Source organism: Leishmania donovani, chromosome 34 (assembly GCF_000227135.1).
Source record: "Leishmania donovani BPK282A1 complete genome, chromosome 34".
Taxonomy (NCBI): Eukaryota; Euglenozoa; class Kinetoplastea; order Trypanosomatida; family Trypanosomatidae; genus Leishmania; species Leishmania donovani.
Window position 1 is genome coordinate 259,295 of NC_018261.1, and position 19,491 is coordinate 278,785.

General features: G+C 60.2%; 3 protein-coding genes across 3 annotated transcripts; all 3 read left to right on the top strand.

Moving 5' to 3' along the window:
* Positions 1 to 2,877: 2,877 nt before the first annotated feature.
* Positions 2,878 to 10,059, top strand: LDBPK_340640 (hypothetical protein, conserved; the record flags this gene model as incomplete). The annotated part of the gene is made up of 1 exon (XM_003864181.1): positions 2,878 to 10,059. The coding sequence occupies one exon, from the start codon at positions 2,878 to 2,880 to the stop codon at positions 10,057 to 10,059; it is 7,182 nt and encodes a 2,393-aa protein (XP_003864229.1).
* A 2,055-nt stretch (positions 10,060 to 12,114) lies between these two features.
* LDBPK_340650 (hypothetical protein, conserved) lies at positions 12,115 to 14,475 on the top strand (the record flags this gene model as incomplete). The annotated part of the gene is made up of 1 exon (XM_003864182.1): positions 12,115 to 14,475. The coding sequence occupies one exon, from the start codon at positions 12,115 to 12,117 to the stop codon at positions 14,473 to 14,475; it is 2,361 nt and encodes a 786-aa protein (XP_003864230.1).
* Positions 14,476 to 15,540: 1,065 nt separating this feature from the next.
* LDBPK_340660 (hypothetical protein, unknown function) lies at positions 15,541 to 18,675 on the top strand (the record flags this gene model as incomplete). Its single annotated transcript, XM_003864183.1, has 1 exon — positions 15,541 to 18,675. The coding sequence occupies one exon, from the start codon at positions 15,541 to 15,543 to the stop codon at positions 18,673 to 18,675; it is 3,135 nt and encodes a 1,044-aa protein (XP_003864231.1).
* Between the last annotated feature and the right edge of the window lie 816 nt (positions 18,676 to 19,491).

A 19,491-nucleotide genomic window follows, 5' to 3' on the forward strand; every position in this document is an offset into this window, starting at 1 on the left:
TTTATATATAAAAAAAAGTGTTGGCTTTTTTTCCTCCCTTTTTTGGGGGGGGGGGGTTCGCTCTTCTATACGCGATGATCTTTCCGTTTTTTCTTGCTCCTCTGTGTGCCTGCTCACTCCTCGTTCTGTTTACCATCTCAACCCATCATCGTACCCATCCTTCTCTTCACTGCCTGCCTTAGCATTACTGTCGTATTTCTCTTTTTTCGCCTTTGCGTTCTTCTCGCACCACTACATGTATATATTTGTTGCTGTTATATGTTGTCCCGTCTCTGGCATGCTTTGGTGTGCGCAGGGTCAGCGGAATCGTCGCCATCGTTGCAGCCTCTCCCCCGTGTGTCCACCGCCCGCGGCACGAAACAAGACAACAAAGAAAACGTCACTTTCTTTTTCGTTGGTGTTATCTTTTTTTGGGGGGTTCTTCTTTTTCGTTGTTGTCGGTTTTGTTTTGTGGGTGAAAAGGGAGCAGCTCTCTGCGTGTTTTTCTTCATCTCCTGATAATTTTGTTGTGCCATGTGCTCTCTCTTTTTTTCCCAATCGGAGCTTACTTCTGGCTCTCCGCCGCCTCTCCTCTCTCAGGCTTCTGTTCTTTTCCGGAAGAAAGAGGGGGCGCATGACACCACGCACGTGTGTCAGAGATCCGTGATACATGTAGCACTCCTTCGTGTGCCCATGTTACCCTTTTTGGCCATTTTTTCCGGCTTTTCGCTTCTGACGTTATTATTATTCCCTCTGTTGCCTCTTGTATCCACCGCACCACCACGACCCGCCTTTCCAGTCCCCTCGTCCCTCTCTGCTCCTTGCACTAAAGGTGAGCGTGTGTGAGAGGGGGTGCCTCTGAGGGTGTCAGCCTCTCGCACTGTTGTTTTGTTTGCCGTGGTGTAAAGCGTCGGTGTCAAGCATGTGCCCCACTCCTCTTTCTTTTATCTGTGTGTAAACGTATTCTTCTTCCGAGCTGCACGAAGCATGCTTCTGCTTTACTCCTCATGTTCAGCCTCCCCTCTCCCTTTACAGTGTTGAGAGAGTGGAATGTTCACTCCTGTAGATGGCTTCGCTTACCTCCCCTCATGCGCGCGCGTCGTCTTGGATCTATGACTTCACGATTGCGCTCCATATGGTGAGGCTTTTCCGCTCCTTTTTCCTTGTCCGCCCTCTGCCTCTGCCCCCCGCCCCCCCCCCCGATCCCTGTACGAGGCTTCTTCTTGAGCTCTCTCCTCTTCTTTGTTTTTTTCTTTGTTTCACTTCGTTGTCTCCGATAATGCATAGCATACACGCAGGTAGGTGTATGTGTGTCTCAGTATGTGTGCGTGTGTGTTATGGGTGCCCTTTTTCCTCCCTCCCTTCTCCTGGGTACTTTTCCAAGCGGAGATGAAAGGGGGAGAAAGGGGCATCTTCATGTCCCGAGAGATGCACACCAACCAGCACGCTCGCCTCCCTTCTCTTTCTTTCCTCCCTGTGTGCTTTTTCTTCGTCTTGGCAGCCCTCGCGATGCAAGCGAATAGAGTTCTATATATCTATACGTATGCATAGATAGGTATAAATGCTCCTATACCTTTTCGATTGTGTTTTCTTGTGTGATTCATGTGCTGTAACTCTTCGGAGCTTTCTCTCTCTCCTCTCCCACAAGAGAGGAGAGCGAGGGGAAGGGGGGGGTACTAAAAGACGGTGCCGTTGAACACACATCAAGAAAAAAAAGCGTACAGACGAAGTCCGAACAAGATAAAGATGTCGGTGAGTCTGGCAGTGCCCGTTACTGCAGCCTTCTCCTTCCTCGTTCTCCTCCCCCACCCCCGCTTGCGCTCCCACTTCCTTCGCCCCATGGGAGAAGGCTTACCTTTCACGTCTGTTTGTGTGTGGTGGCTATGTGTGTTTGTCTTTTCTCTCTACCCCCCGCCAGCATGCACTTGTGAACATGTATATGCTCGTGCGTAAGTGATGCAGCCGTCAGCGGAGTCTAAACCGGAAAGCGAGCAAACGCACGATGGTCCGTGACGGCTCACCCGTCGCAACCCGATCCGCCCTCGTCGCCATTTGAGCATGACCCTCTACAATGATTCAAGCTCCGTCAAGGCGTCACCGCTGCCCTGTTAACCTCGCCTCCCCTGCCGCGTTCTGCACATCGTTTCTCGGCAGAACTGCCGCCCTTTCCCCTTCTCTTTCTTGACCTTCATGATTTTTTCATATCGGCGCCTTTTTCTCTTCCCTTCCGCCGTCAGATCGACTCTCCAACTCTACTGCCTTCCCTCATCTCCACTTCCTCCTCTGCGTTGATGTGACCTCGTTGCTCGGCAGCGGACGAGAGAAAAAGAGGTGCCTCATCGCTCCCTCTGCACGCACGTTTATATGTGGGTGGTCAGCACGCGAAGACGAGCAACTACAACGCACGCCTCACATACGCAAACACGAAAAAAAAAAGGCAAAACATAATACGCTCAGAGTGGGGGCCGGCCTTTGTGCGTAGTGCAACCAGCACCATCGCTAACTCATCCCACTTTCTGTATCGCTTTCTTGGGTTTCCCCTTCCGTGGCTCCTCTTGTTCTTTTTAGTCCACCGAGGCCGTCTGAGAAGACACACGTGAGTGGAAGAGAGAGGGAGGCGCACACGGGCAAAGGCAAAACACGGCGCAACGGATATGTTGGCTTCTCCGCTCTCTCTCTCTCTCTCCCTTAAACTTTCATGTTTGCATCATCACACACACACACACACGAGGACATCTGTGCTTTTTCTCCCCATCCCTTTTTTTTTTCGTATTTGGTTTGGGCAGCGCTTCAACGCCGCATTGTGGGCGAGGCAGACTTAAACGCGCGACCTACTGTCGCACTGCCTAGCAGAAGAGGGGGAGCCGTACGCTTCACACCGTCTCACCGCACCTGCTGATGGAATCGCCTCCGGCCCAGGCTGTCTCTGGAGAGCAGCGTGCCCGTTTGCTAGAGCTGGAAGAGCGGCAGCGTCAGCTCAAGCGCCTGTGCGAGGAGGCACTCAGGGAAGAGGAGCAGCATCAGCAAATTCTCCAGCAATTAGAGGAGCACAACACGGCCGCCGCGTCGTCTGTTGGGTCGTTCGCGGGTGGCAGCGCCGGGAGCTTTACCGGCGCTGCAGCTCTGCATGTGAGGCCTTTCTCGCCCAGCGCCGCAGCAGAACCACTCGACGACTTGCTGACAGGCGAGGTGCAGTCCTTTCGTGACCCCAACAGCATTGTCCGAGACTCCTCCACCGGCAGTGTAGCCGCAGCGCCCTTGCTGCGTGGTGGATCGTCGTCGAATCCGCGCAATCCTTCTATGGACCGGCCGCGCACTCGACTCGACAGTAGCTATCGGCCACCGACGTACCCGCTGCCAACGGCGTCCGCCACACAGCCGCCTCCCCCGCCGCGAGCAATGTTGTACACTGCCTCTCGCCGGCCTAGAGAAGAGGGAAGCCGGGCAGACGCAGCGGCCATAAATGGCAGCATTCAGCCTTCCATATCTGCGCCAGCGATGTCTTCGTCCCTACCGGTAACCAAGACGTGGTGGCATGGTGAAAAGGGTGCTGCAGAAAAAAGATCAGGATCGAACGCCGCGGCCGCCGCTTGCACGCCAGCCGAGAGAGTCGGCGCCGGCTATGGCGCGTACGCCGCCTGTTCCCCGCCCGCTGCACCCGCGCCCCTGTCGCCACCACCACCGCCGCCGCCGCCGGAGCGCAGTCGCAGCCGCAGCCCGGGCTGCAGCGGCCCCCTGGTGGATCGGCTATGGCGCAGTGATGTCCGTCACCACCACGGCATCCCTCCCCCACCTCCACCAGCACCGAACGCAGTAGAGGCCACGGTCTCACCTTTCTCCGTGCTGTACTCGCGGACACTCGGCGCGCGTGCAGGCTTGTCGCCGCCGCCATCACGGCCCTCACGCTCATCTGCGCCGCCGTTGGTCTCTCCGGATGACGTCGCGGACAACCTTCCACCACCGCCTCCGCGCGCGCACAGTTGTGCCGCTGCCTCGCACAACGTGCAACCCAGCATGGAAAATAAGTACCGCAGGTCGCGTAGCTTCCTCAACGCAGACCCGCCGCTGCCACCGCCGCCGCCGCCGCCACCACCGCCAACAGCCCACACAGACCTGGGTGGCGACTCGATCCTGTCGACAACTTCAACGGAGCGCGTCATCGAGCGATGGAGGCATCGATTGAGCTGCAGCGATGCACTCGGGCAGCGCGATGGTCACTACACCAGTAGCGGGTACGATCGGAGCGGGGCCGCAGGTCAGAAGCCCTCCATTACCCGTCCAGGCACAAGGGTGGGCGTCACGTTGGCGGAGCGCCGCACCCCTCAGGCATCTGCCGCTCCGCTACTCTCCGTTCCTTATCGCGAGAGTGCCACCAGAGAAGGCGTCAAGGTCGCAAGCCGGGTACCGCCGCCACCACCGCCGCCGCCTGTGTCTGGTACCGATCCTCTTTCCTCACCAGCCCGCTACAACGAAGGCAGAACCGAGGACGAGTCGCTTCCAAACAGATGGGAGACGGCGTCATTGACACCGAGTCTGCGAAGTGCGGAAGAGAGGCGCCTGCGCAGCTACTTTGCGAAACCAGACGGAGACGTTGGCAGTTCAGCTCCGGCACACAAAGACTACGCGAGCTACAGCCGCCAGCGTGTGCTGGGATCTCGCGATGGAGTGAAGAACGCTCGAGCTGCACTGCTTGAAACCGGTGGCACGGCTTCCTCCACCTCCGCTCCGGCGGCGGCAAGGTCCGAGGGCAGCGTCAGCGCCTGGCAACAAACTTCTCGCGCGGCGGAGCCGCCATTGCATCGGCGTTCGACAGCTGCCCATTTTACCTCCTCAGCACCCTCTGTAACTGATGTCCTTCCACCGACACCGGCCAAGGCGAAGCCCAAGAAGACGGTCCTTCATCCGTATGGGTTGCAGCAGTCACAGTCTTCCTCGCTCTCACCCCCACCAGAGCCCAGTCTCAGAAATGCAGCAGCTAGAAACGGATGTGGCGCCTCTCGGCACAGAAGCGGTGCGCCGGTGCCTCTGTTTTCGGCGCTTTCCGCGAAGCATCAACGAAGCACCTTGTCCGCCCTGAACGGAAGCAATCTCGACTCGGCATGGGGCAACGGCGGCACCTCACTCCCTGCGCAGTCGGATGTCAATGGCGCGGCAGCCGCCCCAGCACCGCATGCCTCTGTCGCAGCTTCGGACAGCGACTACTTCGACATAGGACCCGAGAAGGAGGCGCTGCTGACACTGCTGCAGGAAAGCACCCGCGGCGCACCAGGGAGCAGTGCCGGTGTCGCGTTCCCAGCTACCAGCCGCTCGTCGTCGATACAGCCGTGGGCGTCGTCCTCGGTGGTAACTAACGTCGCAGGCGGCGGTCAATCAGCTGAGAAAGCACTCCCCTACCCTCCCTCGGCCCGCCTGTCGGACAGCAAGCAGACACAGAGTTTTGGTGCTCCGCCCACGATGACGACGCTGCCGCCTCATAATAAAGACTCAGCAAGGCGGCACTCCAATTTCGACCTGTCGGTGGGCACACCGCTCCCGCTCGGCGGAAGCGGCAAAGCAGCCGCTGGGGGAGCGCAGCACGGCAACGAGGTGGCTGCGGCGCAGCTGCAGCAGAAATACGACGCTGCGCAGACCAAGGCAGAAGCGCTGGCGCGGCACCTGGTGAAGGCCATCAGTGACCGCAAAATGCTTCAGGGCAGCGTAGAGCAGCTGGAAATGCTTGTGGAGGAGTGCAACGCCGAGGTGGGTCGGCTTCAGCAGATTGTGGAGCAGCAGCACCAAGACAGGGCCACCTCCCTCGGGGTGCAGGCAGCACTTCGCGCCAAGGAGCGGGAGGTGGCTGTATACGAGGACGAAATCCGTCGACTCAACGTGGTGCTGAATGGGCACCTCACCCGCACGGCCACCGCTGAGCGTGTGGCGCAGGACAGTGTGCAGCACGGACTGGTGGTTAAGGAGGCGGAGGTGGAGGCGGCCATGGCAGAGGTAGGTATGGCGCATCTGGCGCAGCGGGAGGCGGAGGAGCGAGCCAGCCGGCTGGCGAATGAACTGGACACAGCGGTGGAGCAGATACAGTTTCTCGACGAGCGCCTTGCTGAGATGGAGCGGGCTGCGGCGGCAGCACGCTTCCAGGCGATGTCTGGACGCATCACCGAAGAAAACGACGTGAACCTGGACGGCGGCACCGTCGCTCCCTCACACTTGAGCCCAGCAGCGCACATCACCATGCCCCCCGACGAAGAAACACGGCACTGGCCGCCGGAAGCGCGGCAAGCGATGGCGCAGCTTGCCGCACAGGCAGAAGGGCTGCTTTTCAAAAATGCGGAGGGGGAGCGTCACGCCTCGATGCGGCTGCAGCACGTGGAGAACACCTGCAACGAGCTTCAACGGCACCTCCGACAGCGCGGCGAGGAGGTGGAGCGTGCGCGTGAGGCATGCGAGCAGCTTCGACAGGAAAAGAGCGCCTTGCAGACGGTAGGAGGACTGTGGTATCAGCAATTACGTGAAGTGAAAGAGGATGCGCAGCTCGTCTCGGAGATGGTGCGCACCTCCCGCGAAGACGCAGAGGACGTGTATCTGTCCTCGAGAATGGCAGAAGAGCGCGCTGCTGTGCACTGTGCCGCCGCGGCAGCGGCAAGTCCGCTGCAGCCCCTACCGAGCCCAGCGCCGACGGATCCCGCAACTTTGAAGAAATCTGCGCAGTTCGCGCGGCAGGTGATGCGCGACTTTCATGCGGTAGCACGCTTTCTCTCAAGCCTGCGCACGATGAACATAGGGGACAGCAACGGGTACCAAATCCTGCAGGCGATCGCTAGTGGCCGCCACCCAGCCGAAGCTCTCTACACCGCTGACGACACCGCCACGCCGAAGCGGCTGAGCGAGCTGCTCCGCCCTAACGAAGCGACTGAGGCAAAGCGCCGCGTGCAAGAGAAGAAGGCTCGCGTTCTGCGTGCCGTAGAGCAGGCCTTGATTGTAGAACCGGTTTCGGCCGCTGCGTACGTTTCGGTAGACACGCCACACAATCGCCCCTCCAGCGGCGCCACCATCACACTGGGTCTGCCGCCCCGCGCGGGAGGGCAACCGCCAACAGCGGAAGCGGAGGCGGAGGAATGTGAGGTGCCCGACGCCCTCGAGGACGATCTGGCGAACGATGATGAAGTAGAGATGGAGGTGGTGTCCTCCTCGCTGCACCCAACGCGGATGGGCAGCCACAGCCTCCGCGACGGCAGCAACGGCATGGTACACAGCGATGTGCGCCGGCGGCCGGCGTCTGACTCAGTGACCTCCTTGCCGCTCAACCGAGTGCCGCCAACCGCGTCCGCCTCAGAGGCCAGCTGTGCACCTTCAGCGCTTGAAGCCTCGCCGCCACCGGCCCCGCTCGCGTCCGATGGCAGGCCGTTCTGCAGCACGTCGTTCATGGGCGGCAACGAGGCCCCCAGCACCACCTCGACATCTCGGCCCACCGTGGCCAAAGCGGCGCCGGCGCCACCCACCCCGCTGCCGTCCGTCTCGCGACCGCTGCGCCTCTCCACCACGCCGTCGCAGCCGCAGCCAGACGGCAAAGAAGAGAATGAGGAAGAGGCGGTGGCATTCTCTGACGAGCAGTCGAGCCCGACTTGCGCGCTGTCGCACACTGTCCTTAGGGCCGACTCGATGCCGATCCGCGGAAACGGTGCCGGCGCCGACTTCGACATGTCCTCCATCACGCTCGTGTCATCCCCCTCCATGTCGCAACAGACGTTTCATCAGCAAACGGCGACGGTGCAACAGTCATCGCTGCCGTCGACACTTGCCGTCACCGCTACACCGCCGGCGGATCTCACAGAGGGTGCCCCCGCCGCGCGCCCTAATGCTTCCGTACCGCTGCAGGTGCAGCAACAGCACAGGTCGATGCCCGCGACACAAGAGAGTATTTCGCCGCCGTCGCGTCTCCGCTCCCCGACCCCCAATCGCGTGCCTGCGGTGTGGGCTGAGATGCACGCCGAGGAGGACCTTATCACGTCTCCCGTCGAGCGGCCGAAGCCTTCTCAGTCGTTTGCGGACGAACCCCCGCCTCGAGTGGTGTGCGACGGAAACACACAGCCGGTGCATCTAGGCTCGCGGCCGAAGGACCGCAGCACCACCGCACGTCCGTCCTCTACGCCGCACCCAGGCTCGCTCTCCGGTACGCGCTACGGCTTCGAAGCGGGAGATGGAGAAAAAACTGTTGCGCCGCCGCGACACACAGGCCGACTCCGTCGTGGGGCAAGCGACGAAAGCAATGACAATGAGGCCACGCTCTTCTTTCGCGAGCCGCCTCGTGGTGAAGTGCAGGAGGTGGCCGCCGAGCCAACGTCAATCCCATTGCAGAAGCAACACTCTGGCGTAGCGGTGGACCTCCTCAGCGATGGCTTTGCCATTTCGTCTCGCAGGGCCCCTGCAGCCGCCGTGGCACCGGCGCAGGACGTCTCAGTCTCTCCGGATCACACCTCCGTAATCGAAGAGGAAGAAGCCGACTTGGAAGAGCGAGTGCCGTCCGCTGGCGCAGCAGCAAAACGCCTTTCGCTGCACCTCGAGTCGCCGTTAAAAGGGGTACAGTCCGCCGCCTCGTCTGTGCCGGCCGTTACTCGTGGGACTCTGAAGGACTCAACGATGAAGAAGCCGAGTTCGTCTTGCACTCGCAGTGTCGTCGAAGATGACGAGCCATCCTTGAGTTTTTTGGCGCCGCCACCGCCGCTACCGCCACCGCCGCCGGTACAACCACAAGTACGACCATCACCTTCGCAGGAGCATGCACACGGAGCGCCAGAAGTTGATGCCTTGGCGCGCACGTCGCCGGCAGAAGCGTCTGTGTCGGGCGCCGGTCACTCGCGAGCGATGGAGGGCAATGACGGCTCTGTAGCCTCTATCGACAACGCCCCGCTCTCCCCGTCGTCCTTGAGCGGCAGCTTTGCAGGCGCACCGCACCGGATGCTGCATCAACCACGCCGGCCATCAGCGTCTGATGTCGGGCCAAGTCTGAGCTCAGTAGGGGGTGCGTTTGCCCCTCCGCGTCTGCAGCGCTCGACTGGCTCGTCGTCATCGGTAGAAGCCCAGCCTCTTCTGTGCACCGTAACCCCCGGGCCAGCGGCTGCAGTGGGTGCCACCGCCAGCGTTGGCCAGCACAGCCGCAGCGGTGCTCGACCTCTCACGGCGAGCTTGCCGCGTGAACACCCTTGCCCAGAGGTGACGCCCGCGCTCGTGGAGCCGCAGCGCCCCTCTCCGTCGGCGCGACCTGTTCCGGCCGCAATGCGCACAAATCCTGTAACCCCGGGCGATCCTGTCGACTCCACTGCGGCGACGGCTGCAGGGCCGTCGCCACTGGAGGAAAAGACCTCGCCGGTGCCCGAAAAGGCGGAAGCGTCACGGGCCCGATTGGAGGGAGTCACTCACGTCGATGATTCCCTGCGATGCAACAGCAAGGTTAGTGCAAACACGATGTCAGAGACACCTGGAAGTCGGCTTCCAAGCATCGCCTCCACAGCAGCGCCCGAAAGTCCGATGCACGCGTTAGAAGAGCTCTCGGCAGCTTTGCGCCTACCAGGTGTGATGCGCAGCGACACACCTGGAAATGTGGGCAGTGCGGTCTCGCCTCTCGCCGAGCCGCTGCAGGCGGCTCCTGTGCACGCACGTGAGCTTCCTGCGCGCGCAGGAAACAGCGCCGTCCCACGGAGTAGCCCTCACGAGGGAGCGTCACCCGCGCCCCTTCCCGGGGTCAACGTCGACGCGCCGGAGTCGAACACGCTAAACCTGGAACGCGCCTCACCGCGATCGGCACCACCCGTTGCAGCCCAGGCGCCACCATCCACCATCTCCACTCCGCGTAGCCGCAGCGGAGGTCGAGAGGGCCCGGCCAGCGTTCGGAACTCGACCCCGACAGAGCCGCCGGTGTCGGATGAGGCCGCTGCGAGACGCCGTGAAGATGTCGCCAATATACTGAAGCGCATAAAGGCGAAGAAGGAGCAGGAGCAAAAAAGGAGTTCTGAGGTGGGCACGCCGACGAGCCCCACGTGGAGCGAAAGCGCCTCTTCTGGAACGAAAGACGTGGACTCCCCATCCATGTAGCGCGCCTCGGTGTCTCTCTGGAGCCTCTTCGTGTGGCAGAGACGCGGCAAAAATACCGATGAAGGCCCGCGAGCACGTCTTTTTCTCCCGCCTCTGCTCACCAGCTCCTTGAAGCACATACGCGCACACGCACACACTTATTCCCCACCACGATGACGCTAACGCTTCGCACACCTTGACGCGCGCCCATCTGCACTTTACCTTCAACCGGTGTGCGTGCCGCCGCTGCGGCAGCAGCAGTGGCGGCCTCTCTCTCTCTCCTCCCCCTCACGCCGTCCCCGCGAGCCGCCCGTGTCGAGCGCGCTTCTATGTTGTGGTTTCTTCCCTCTGTATTACTTTCGCTTAGAGTTCTTTTTTTTTTGCTTTCGTTGTTCTTGTGTTACTGCGCACCGCTCTGTTTGTCCTAAGAGCATGCAGGATTAAAAAAAAAGAAGGATGTCTCTCGCCTTTCGTCTCCCTCGCCGTCCTCCCTTGCTTGCAGCGATATCATCAGAAAGAGATATCAGGAAATCGAGCGGCTACTCTGTTGTGAGATCCGTCCTTCCGCGGCGACAGATGCTCAGGGCCTTTATTCTGCCGAGCGTCGTTGAGCGCCGCCTCGCCATCCTTCTTCGATGCACCACTCTCTCTCCCGTGTTGTGTTTACGTGGTCTCTCCTCGCATAGGACACCAGCTCCTGGGGCGTTCTGCTGGCCCCCAGCACGCTCGCAAGTATTTCCCTTTTGCTTTCTGCATCTCTACTCCGCCCCCTCCCCTTCTCCCTCCCGCCGCACTACACACGTTTGAGTGACTTCGTCCTCTCGCATCATACGTTGAAGGACTCACACCAAGTACATAGAGATACACACACATATATATATATACACTTACATAAACTCAATAGAACTCAAACGAAGCCGGCGGCGCGCCGCGTCATCGTATCCTTCTCCTTTTTTGTGTGTGTTTCGACTGCTGCCGTGGCACTCACTGCCCCCCTCGAGCCAAACCCACGCTAGAAAACTACACGGGGGATTGCGCACCTCTGCGCGCTGCAGACAGCAGCTTTCTTTGTGTGTTTCCAGCACCTATCCACACCACGCACCACCTTGCGTACGGCCGCAACGCCAATACGGTCTTCGCCGCACAAGTGCATAGATTGCACCATCTCACACATCATTGTCTGTGCGTTTGCTCTGTCCTCTTGCTCCTATCAAGGTTCGTTGCGCTCCCCTCGCCCCCCCCCCCACACACACGCGCGCGCGCAAAGACAAACACGCGTACTCTCCCGTTGTTGGTGGACGAAGTGGTAACATCACACGGCTACCGTCATTCATCTTTTCGCTCCTTGCTGTGTGCGAAGGCGATTGTGTACCTTCACGGCAGTCGTGCTAGCTCGCTTCGACCGCTCTCCTCCTCTGTTCTTCACTCACAATGAACACATCAATGGCTGATGTCGACTCCATAGACGCCCCGCCGCGGGTTGCCCCACCGTCTGTACCAGAGACCAGGCCTGTCGCGAAAGTGCAGGGAGAGCAATCGGCAGACCAGCGGCAGCAGAGAAGGTGTGACTTGGAAGACATTTTTCAGCCCTCTTCGACTGCAGATGGCCACGCTGCGGACGGCAAAAGTGGCCCGCACAGAGGTGGCGACCGTAGCAGCACCTCTTCCTCATCTTCGTGCCGGGTGCGCACACCTTTGATGTCCGTTGCCGCCTCCCGTGCGCGAGTTCCCTCGAAGGAAGTCCTTTACAGGAGACGCAGCGGCCCCCACCAACACCGCCCATCTCCCTCGCTGGTGAGTGCAACCGACGTTGTTATCGAAGGAAGAGGTGATGACATATATACAGGGCACGGAGCCTCAGGGCGCGATGGGCAGCTCACATCGTCACCGGCGAACCCCGGGCCGTCTCTCGCTCGGCAATATGGCGAAAATGCTGCGCTTACGCGCGCCATCGCGGCTGACGTGGCGGCGGCCTCAGCGGAAATCACATCCCATCGCCAAAAGAGTCGGGTCGCGAAGTTCCTTCTTGACATGGAGGGCGATCCGAGTGTGAGCACCGACGCCCTTCTGCGGCGCATGCAGACCAAGGAGAAGGAGTTCGATGAGAAGATCCACCAGATTCATCACACTTTTCAGAACGCAGGGGAGCAGCTCGTTGTGCGGGACAACATCATCTCCCATCTGAAGGAAGAGCTCGCTGGTCTTCGTGCGGAGGTCGCGCGGATACCGAAAGAGTACCAGGAGCGAGAGGAGAAGCTACTGCTCCGTGTAGAGGCCATGATGACGGAGCTGTCGGAGGAGCAGAAGCGTGCCCATCATTCCCGCCGCACCGCCGAGGAGGAGGTGCGCGCTGTCCGTGATTCCTTGCAGACGGCGGAGCAGCAGCTGGCGCAGCAGCAGCACATGTCAGACGATCTGTTGCGACAACTTCGTGCGAGCGACAAGGCACTTCAAGAAGAAAAGCAGCGGCACGCCACCGCGCTTGCGGAGAGTCGGTGCGCCTACGAGGCCAAGCTCAGCGAGCTCCAACGCACCTTTCGCTCCATGGAGAAGCAGGTGGCCAAGTCGCAGTCGCGTCTGGAGGATATGGAGAAGGACCGCTGCCAGCAGCAGGCAAAGCTTCTAGAGCTGGAGCTGAGCGGCCGGCGGCGAATCTCCTCCGAGACGGTCAAGGCCAAGGAGCTTCTCACCGAAAACGAAGCCCTGCGCGACGAGGTGGAAGCCGTGCGCCTCAGTATGGCGCGTCTGCTGAGACTGATGAGCGAGGTGCCTGTCCTGTCGGACTACCTACAATGGAATGAACTGAGCAGCGAGTTTGTCTTCCTCGGCTACCCTACTCGATATTTTGACACGAGTCACCGAGGACGAGGAACGTCCTCGCTGTCACCTAGTCGACGCACGGGCAGTCATGGAGCCTCTCCAGCGCGCCGTCGTGCTGCGGCTGTAGCCGCGGGGGACGACATGAGCTTCGACAGGCCCGGGCCGTCGAGCCACTCTTCTGGCTACTATCAGGACACAAACGTCTCCGGTATCTCTGCGGGCGACACGGGCGTCGAGGATGGCGTCTACGCCGGCGTTGCGGCTTCGCTTTCCAAGAATGTCTGGCTGAACGGCCGGTGGGCTCAGGAAATGATCTCCATCATCTCGGCAGAGAACAACTTCACTCGTCTGAAACGAATAAAACTGCTGGAGCTGGAGGAGGCGGCGCAGCTAAGCGAGCGGCTGCCATCTGCGCGCGACGTCCTTGAGTGCCGTAAGCCGGAACATCATTACTGGATCCCGTACGCCGTCTTCATGGAGGCGCAGAAATTCAAGAACAAGTACTACCCAAAACTGCCCGCCATGTCGCACTTTTCGCCATTTCTCATTCAACTCAACAAGATTTGGCGCGCGAAGTTGCAGGACCGGCTGCGCATCATGCAGCAACAGAATTACAATCAACCGCAGCAGCCCTCTCAAGCGCGGCGCAGCGCCACTGCTGAGAGTCGGTTCGCCAGTCGCGCGCGAACCCGTGAAGGCAATCTCGATGACCAGGGAAGCAGCGCAGTAAGCCGGCTAACAAGTCGCGGCTGCGTCGCACCTTTGCCGAGGCCGGGCGAGCTGTTTTCGGAGTGGGCGCGCCAAGAAGCCCGCATGGATGAAATTCACGCTGAACACCATCGCCTGCGCCGCGAGGTGCGCCTCCATGTCAGCAGCCAAAAAGGTCTGCAGCTCTTTCGACTGTACGACGAGCTTGTGCGCGGTGCCCATCAGACCCTCGGCGAAGTCCTTCGGCTGGCAGAGGACCTCTACGACAGTGCGATGGCTCAGCGCGTGTCAGAGTCGGAGGACCGAAAGCGCGCAGCATCCAGCGCGCTTCATGAGATTAAGCAACAGGGGCAAGCAAGTGCAGAGATGGCTGATCTTGCTGAGGCGCGTGATCGGCTGCTGTGCGTCGTGGATCACACGTGTCAGCAGGTGTGTGATGTCGGAGACTCCTTGTCCACCCGAATGATGTCCTACTATAGTGATCTGCATCAACTCATTCACATGCTACACCACCACATTCGCCAGGCTCGTGAGCGCAGCCGTCACAAGACGCGTGAGCAAGCTAGCAGCGACGGTACGAGAAGCGGCAGCAGCACTAGCAGCTCCACCGCCCCGTGGTCTGGAAGGATCTCGAGCACTGTTTTGTCCACCGAAGAGCTTCAACAGCGACTTCGCGAGCTTCTCCACGGCCAGTACGGAACGGCCCGCGGCCCTGGTGCCGATGCGGATCATGCTGCAGATGCTGCTGCAGCGCCCGGGGCAATCAGCAGCGACGCGCTGTTGAAGCTGGCCGCCAGCGTGCTGGACTTCGGCGAAGAGGTCCGCCGCGAAGTGACTCACGCCACCGCTGCCCTCCGCGTAGTTGCCGAGCAGGGCATGAGAGAAGCAGCTCAGTGTCAAGGCGCGTGATCTGAGAGAGAGGTGGGAAGGAACGTCACTGTTTCCACGTGCTGGTTTCACGCTCTCCACACGTCAGCTCGGTCTCTCCATTGCAGCGGTCGTTTCCGCGTCCACATAGTCGGTGGATGCGGCGCGCACCTCACACAGCTCTGCGTCGCTTATCATCAGTTTGTTTGCTTGTTCGAGTCTGTTATCCCCTTCGTGTACCTGTACCGTGTGCATGTGTGTATGTGCACGTGTGCGTGTGTGGATGCACGGAGGTCGCAGGCGTCCCTGCAGGTGCTGATCAACTCCTTTTTTGTCGTTTGTCACGCAGGTCGACAAACAGGATATAAGGGAGAGAGCGAGGAAGAAATGTTGTGGTGCGATGTCAGCCATGAAGTGACCAGGAGAATATCTACCTGGTGCACCATTCAACACGCGAAGGAGGTGGAGAAGCAACACCAACGGCGATGTTAGCCGCAGCAGTTCTGCGTGGGTAGCGGAGTGTGTGTTTGGATGTCGTTTTATCTTGCTGGCGACGTCATTGAGTCTCTCTGCTGTACAGGCTCACGGGTGAAGTGTACCCCAGCGCCGCCCGCACATCTCTACGATGCACAACTTCTGTGCTCGACCGTACTGCGCCTTCCCTACTCATACATGCTCGCTGCCCCCCCCCCTCCCCTCCTCTCTCTCTGTCGCTCCCTCTTTTGGATATACTATCGTGTTTTGCTTTGGTGGGGTGTGCGGCATGGATCGCTGTGGTGATCCTCTGCGAGGAGAAGCATCAAAACCTGATTCCTTCGCCTTTCCTCCTCACCCCCGCATATTACGGGTACCCTCATTTCGTGCTTCTCACAGGCACAGTCAAGGGAGGGGGTGGGGGGCGCAAGTCGTGGTTGGAAGGCGCAGAAGGCAAGGCACAACGATAGGATCAGCTAATCGGTACTGCACCTCTGCTTATTCAAGGATCATCAAGGCCAGTACCCGCCCATGGGAAAGATTGGATCGGTTCTGCAATCGTGTCCGCAAAGAGAGGCGGGGGAGTAGCTGTTCGAATTCTCCAAACGAAAAGGAAGCAGTCGGTTTGTAGTCATGAGTGTAGGGTCCACGTCACTGCCGCCGTTGCTCCCCTCCGGCGCCGATCTTCTAGTCTGCATCGCCTCCTACTGGCCATCTGCAACACAAGGAAATGGGTCGGGCGCCGTGCGGCGCCAGCAAAGGCTTCCACTCGCATGGATCGCTGCCAGCCCTGCAGCACGCGTTGTTGCGGAGCAGCGGCATGCGTGGGTGGTGCTCCCCTTTACTCAGATCGGCACCTGCCCCGCTGATGCTGAAGTCGATGGCGCTGCCAGCGACGGAGTAGAGAACACATTCGGATCCGTTCTAGCAAACGCCACCGTGCAGCCAAGAGTGCTGCAGGTCGCTCTGAAGACGGACAGCGCGGATGCGAGCGCAACCGGACTTGTCTCTTCGTCTTCGAAGCAAACCGCACACGGGAGCGTGGTTGCGAGTGTACTGTCGTGGCTGAGACGGACCGGGGAGAGCCTCGCAGACGTTGGTCACGCAGTCTCGCCAGTGAGGCCTGCATCGCTTTCTTTCAACGGCCCCGCCTCTCCCCCGTCCACGCCGCTGAAGACGGCCAAAGGCAGAAGCAGCTCAGCGGCACGAGGTGTGAAAAACGCTGCGGACGCAGCTGGATGCTGCGGAGCTCATATTGGCGGGATCACAGTAGTGTTGGTGTCGGGTGTGCACGAGCTCGACGCGGCCGGCGCCGGCGCAGCATTCACCGAAGGCAGAGCGTCGAGCGACGGAGCAGCGAAGCAGAAAGGCGCCTTTCCCACCCACGGCGAAGGAAAGCCGGCAGCACTGAGCCCACGTCTCCTCTTCCCCTCTACCACGTCGTGTGGCGGCTCCGTCGCCTCGATGCTGTCAGTCCCACCCAATGCAGCGGTCTACAATGGCATGGCTGGAGGGAGCAGGGAGGAAAGGATGCCGTCCACCACAAACAGTATTTTCCGCGCTGGGGCAGAATTGCACGGCGACGATGGCGGGGCCGACGATGAGACCGCAAACGACCCGAAGACAGCCACATCGGTGTATGTGGTGCAGCAGTTCAGCGAGCTTCGGCACCGCATACGCGAAGCACAACGGCAACGAGCGTCTGCGGCCGCCGTGTCATCACGTGGGCTTCTTACCACGGTATGGTACCGTCAAGTGTTTGTGGGCACTGCGGAAGCGACAGACAAGGCGCTGTGCGGTGTCTCACAGTGGTGGTTGCAGCGCTCGATACGAAGGCACGAACTTCCCACGACGGCCTCCCAAGCCATCAGCCTCACACACGGAAGCCATAGTGTTCGCGTCAGTGGTAGTAGCTACAATGAGCCGCGAACGCTTCCACCGCCGTTGCTGCACATCAAGTACGTGGACGACGTCTTCGCAGATCTTTGGTGGCCGCGCCGCTTCATTATGATCGTGTATCACCGCCTCTCACAGCGGACGGCGCATGCCCCGTGGGCGGCAAAGTTGTTTCTGCTGGTGTGGATGATACTCGTTGTCTTTGTACAAACCGTTCTTCACGGCGTTCTGCAAGTCGCTCCGCCCCTCCGCGCCAGTGATGAGCGGCACAGCGGCAGCGGAAACGGCACGAGCCACCAATGCCGTGTCCCTCCCGTGGATCTCATCTCTGCCTTCCACAAAATGGGAAGGGTCTACGGAAGGCGCCAGTTGGCAGCTCTCGATGTGAGTCACACTGGAGTGCGTGGCACCCACCTACTCGCCTGCGTCCTCGGAAGCGTGATGACACCGCCGACGACCAGTGAGGGCGAGGCAGCTGTGGCGCATGGCAAGGGATTGTGGGCGCTGGACGTGGCAGGGTGCACGCAGCTGCGCCACCGTCGCGGGGAGCTGTATGCCTTGTCCCACATGCTGGACCAACTATGCAGCCACGCTGCCAGTCGAGTTGCTGAGCTCTCCCTAAGGGAACCTTCTGGAACGCTCGCCGTCGCCGACCTCCTTCTCTCCCTCTCCTTGCGAGATGGCTCGCGGTTTGCTTCTCCGTCCGCCACCGGCCTCGCACTGGCCCTTTTCACACACCACGGTCATCTCACCTGGGTGTGCGCCGCCGGCAGCGACGTGGACAGTGCCGCTTTGCGTGAGCTGGGTCGGTACGCGCTGCTGGTGGAAGCCGCTGCGGCGACGCAGCAGCCTCAACCGCCGCACTCACCGATGTGCACCTTACGCGCACTCGACCTGACCAGCGCTCTGAGGGTTGATGATGTAAACCCGATGGGGTACTTGACGCAGCTGGAGCAGCTGCTACTGCCCTTCACCTACGTTGACGACGTAGGCATCGGTAGCCTCGACGGTCACACATACGCGCATGACCTAAGTGCGATGTTGGCGTTGTTCACTACAGCGATAGCAAAAGAGGCCCCTGAGCTACCAGATGACGCACAGAAATCGCTGCAGAGTACTCTGGACGCTCTGCAGCATCTTATCCTCATCGACGACGACGGCGCTGGGCAAGCGGATGTGCACCGCGGGAATCCGCGCAAGGATCTCGTGGAGGCGCTTCACCAGAAGTTCCGCTCCCATCTGTATCACCTCGACCTTACATACTGTCTCTGTGTCTCAAGTGTAAAGGGCCTGGTGCGCCAGCAGCAGCTTGAGCTGCTGAACCTTAGCCAAACTCGAGTGAACAAGTTTGGCCTGTTCGGTGGCACAGACCCGCATGACTCGTCAGGGTCGTCCGCGTCCGCGGCTCAGCCCCGTCGCACGCCGCCTCTCCGACTCTTCATTGCGGAGATGTGCGAGCATCTCAGTGACCTCAGCGGTCTCGCTCACATAAGCACACTCGAGTGTGTCATTGTGCGCAGTGGCTCCCTCGGCGATGATGGGCTGCGTGCCCTGTGCACCCCTGACATGCAGCGCCTGCAGCTGATGGATCTGAGCTACTGCGATCGCCTGCACCATGTAGGGTGCCTGGCGCAGCTGCCCGCCTTGGAGACACTCATCCTGGACAGCACCGACGTAACCCCAGCGGAGGTGAAGCAGCTTCGCTCCAGTCGCTCTCTGCACACGCTATCACTGCGCTTTTGCACCGAGTTTGCCTTCATTGGCAGGGACTTGGAGAAGCTGGAGGCGGTAGTGGGCACCTTCGCAGCGCTCAATAGGTACCTGTATGAGGACCTTGCCGGAGATGATGAGCTTCGCAAGAAGACGAACTGACATGCGCTCTAGGCCATGCGTTCATCTTTGCTGTCCTCCTTCCCTATGTGAAGAGCCAGTGTGCTGGCGCATCGCGTCAGCTGGCTCCGCACAGGGGGAGGGGAAGGGGAGCCGGGCGGTATCGCCTCGGAAAAGGCCCTTCGTGATAATAGCGCAGCTCTCTTCCAAGTCCAAACTATTCTTCACATGGCTTTCCATCCACCCATACTCTCTCATCCTCTTCTCCAGCCCGGCTAGTCTCTCAGTATCACGAATGCGGAGCTAAACGAGAAACGATGGAAGAGGCGGAGGTGGAATGTCCGTCACCACTCGCGCGCGATGCCTTGTCGTTTTGTTGTTCTCCCCCCACCACCCACCCACCCACCTACACACCCACCCCGGTGTAACGTGGAGGGGGAGCAATGGTGGGTCGGGGACGCAGGACAGGGCAGGATATACGCATGACGTCTGCTGCCTCCGCTGCGACCTACTCTGTGCTTGTATGTGTGGCTTTTGTGCGCATAGATGTTGGACGTGCCGCCTGGCCTCTCTCTTCACGTAGCCCCATTTTTTTCTTTCGTTTTGCTTTTTCTTGGTGCCTGTTTTCTTTCTCACCATTGCATAAGAAGCTCCTGATGATGACGGGTGGGGGGACACATCTCAGTGCGTGTTATGACAGGGCCCAGTACCCACTCTCTCTTTGGGGGCGCCAAAACAGCCCTTCCCATCCTTGCCGAACGCCAAGCCACTTCTGGTGCTGACAGGGTCAAGCACCCACGAGGTAGGGGAACTTTAGAGCGATGCATCGCTACTGATGCCGGCGGTCAGGCCCCGGAT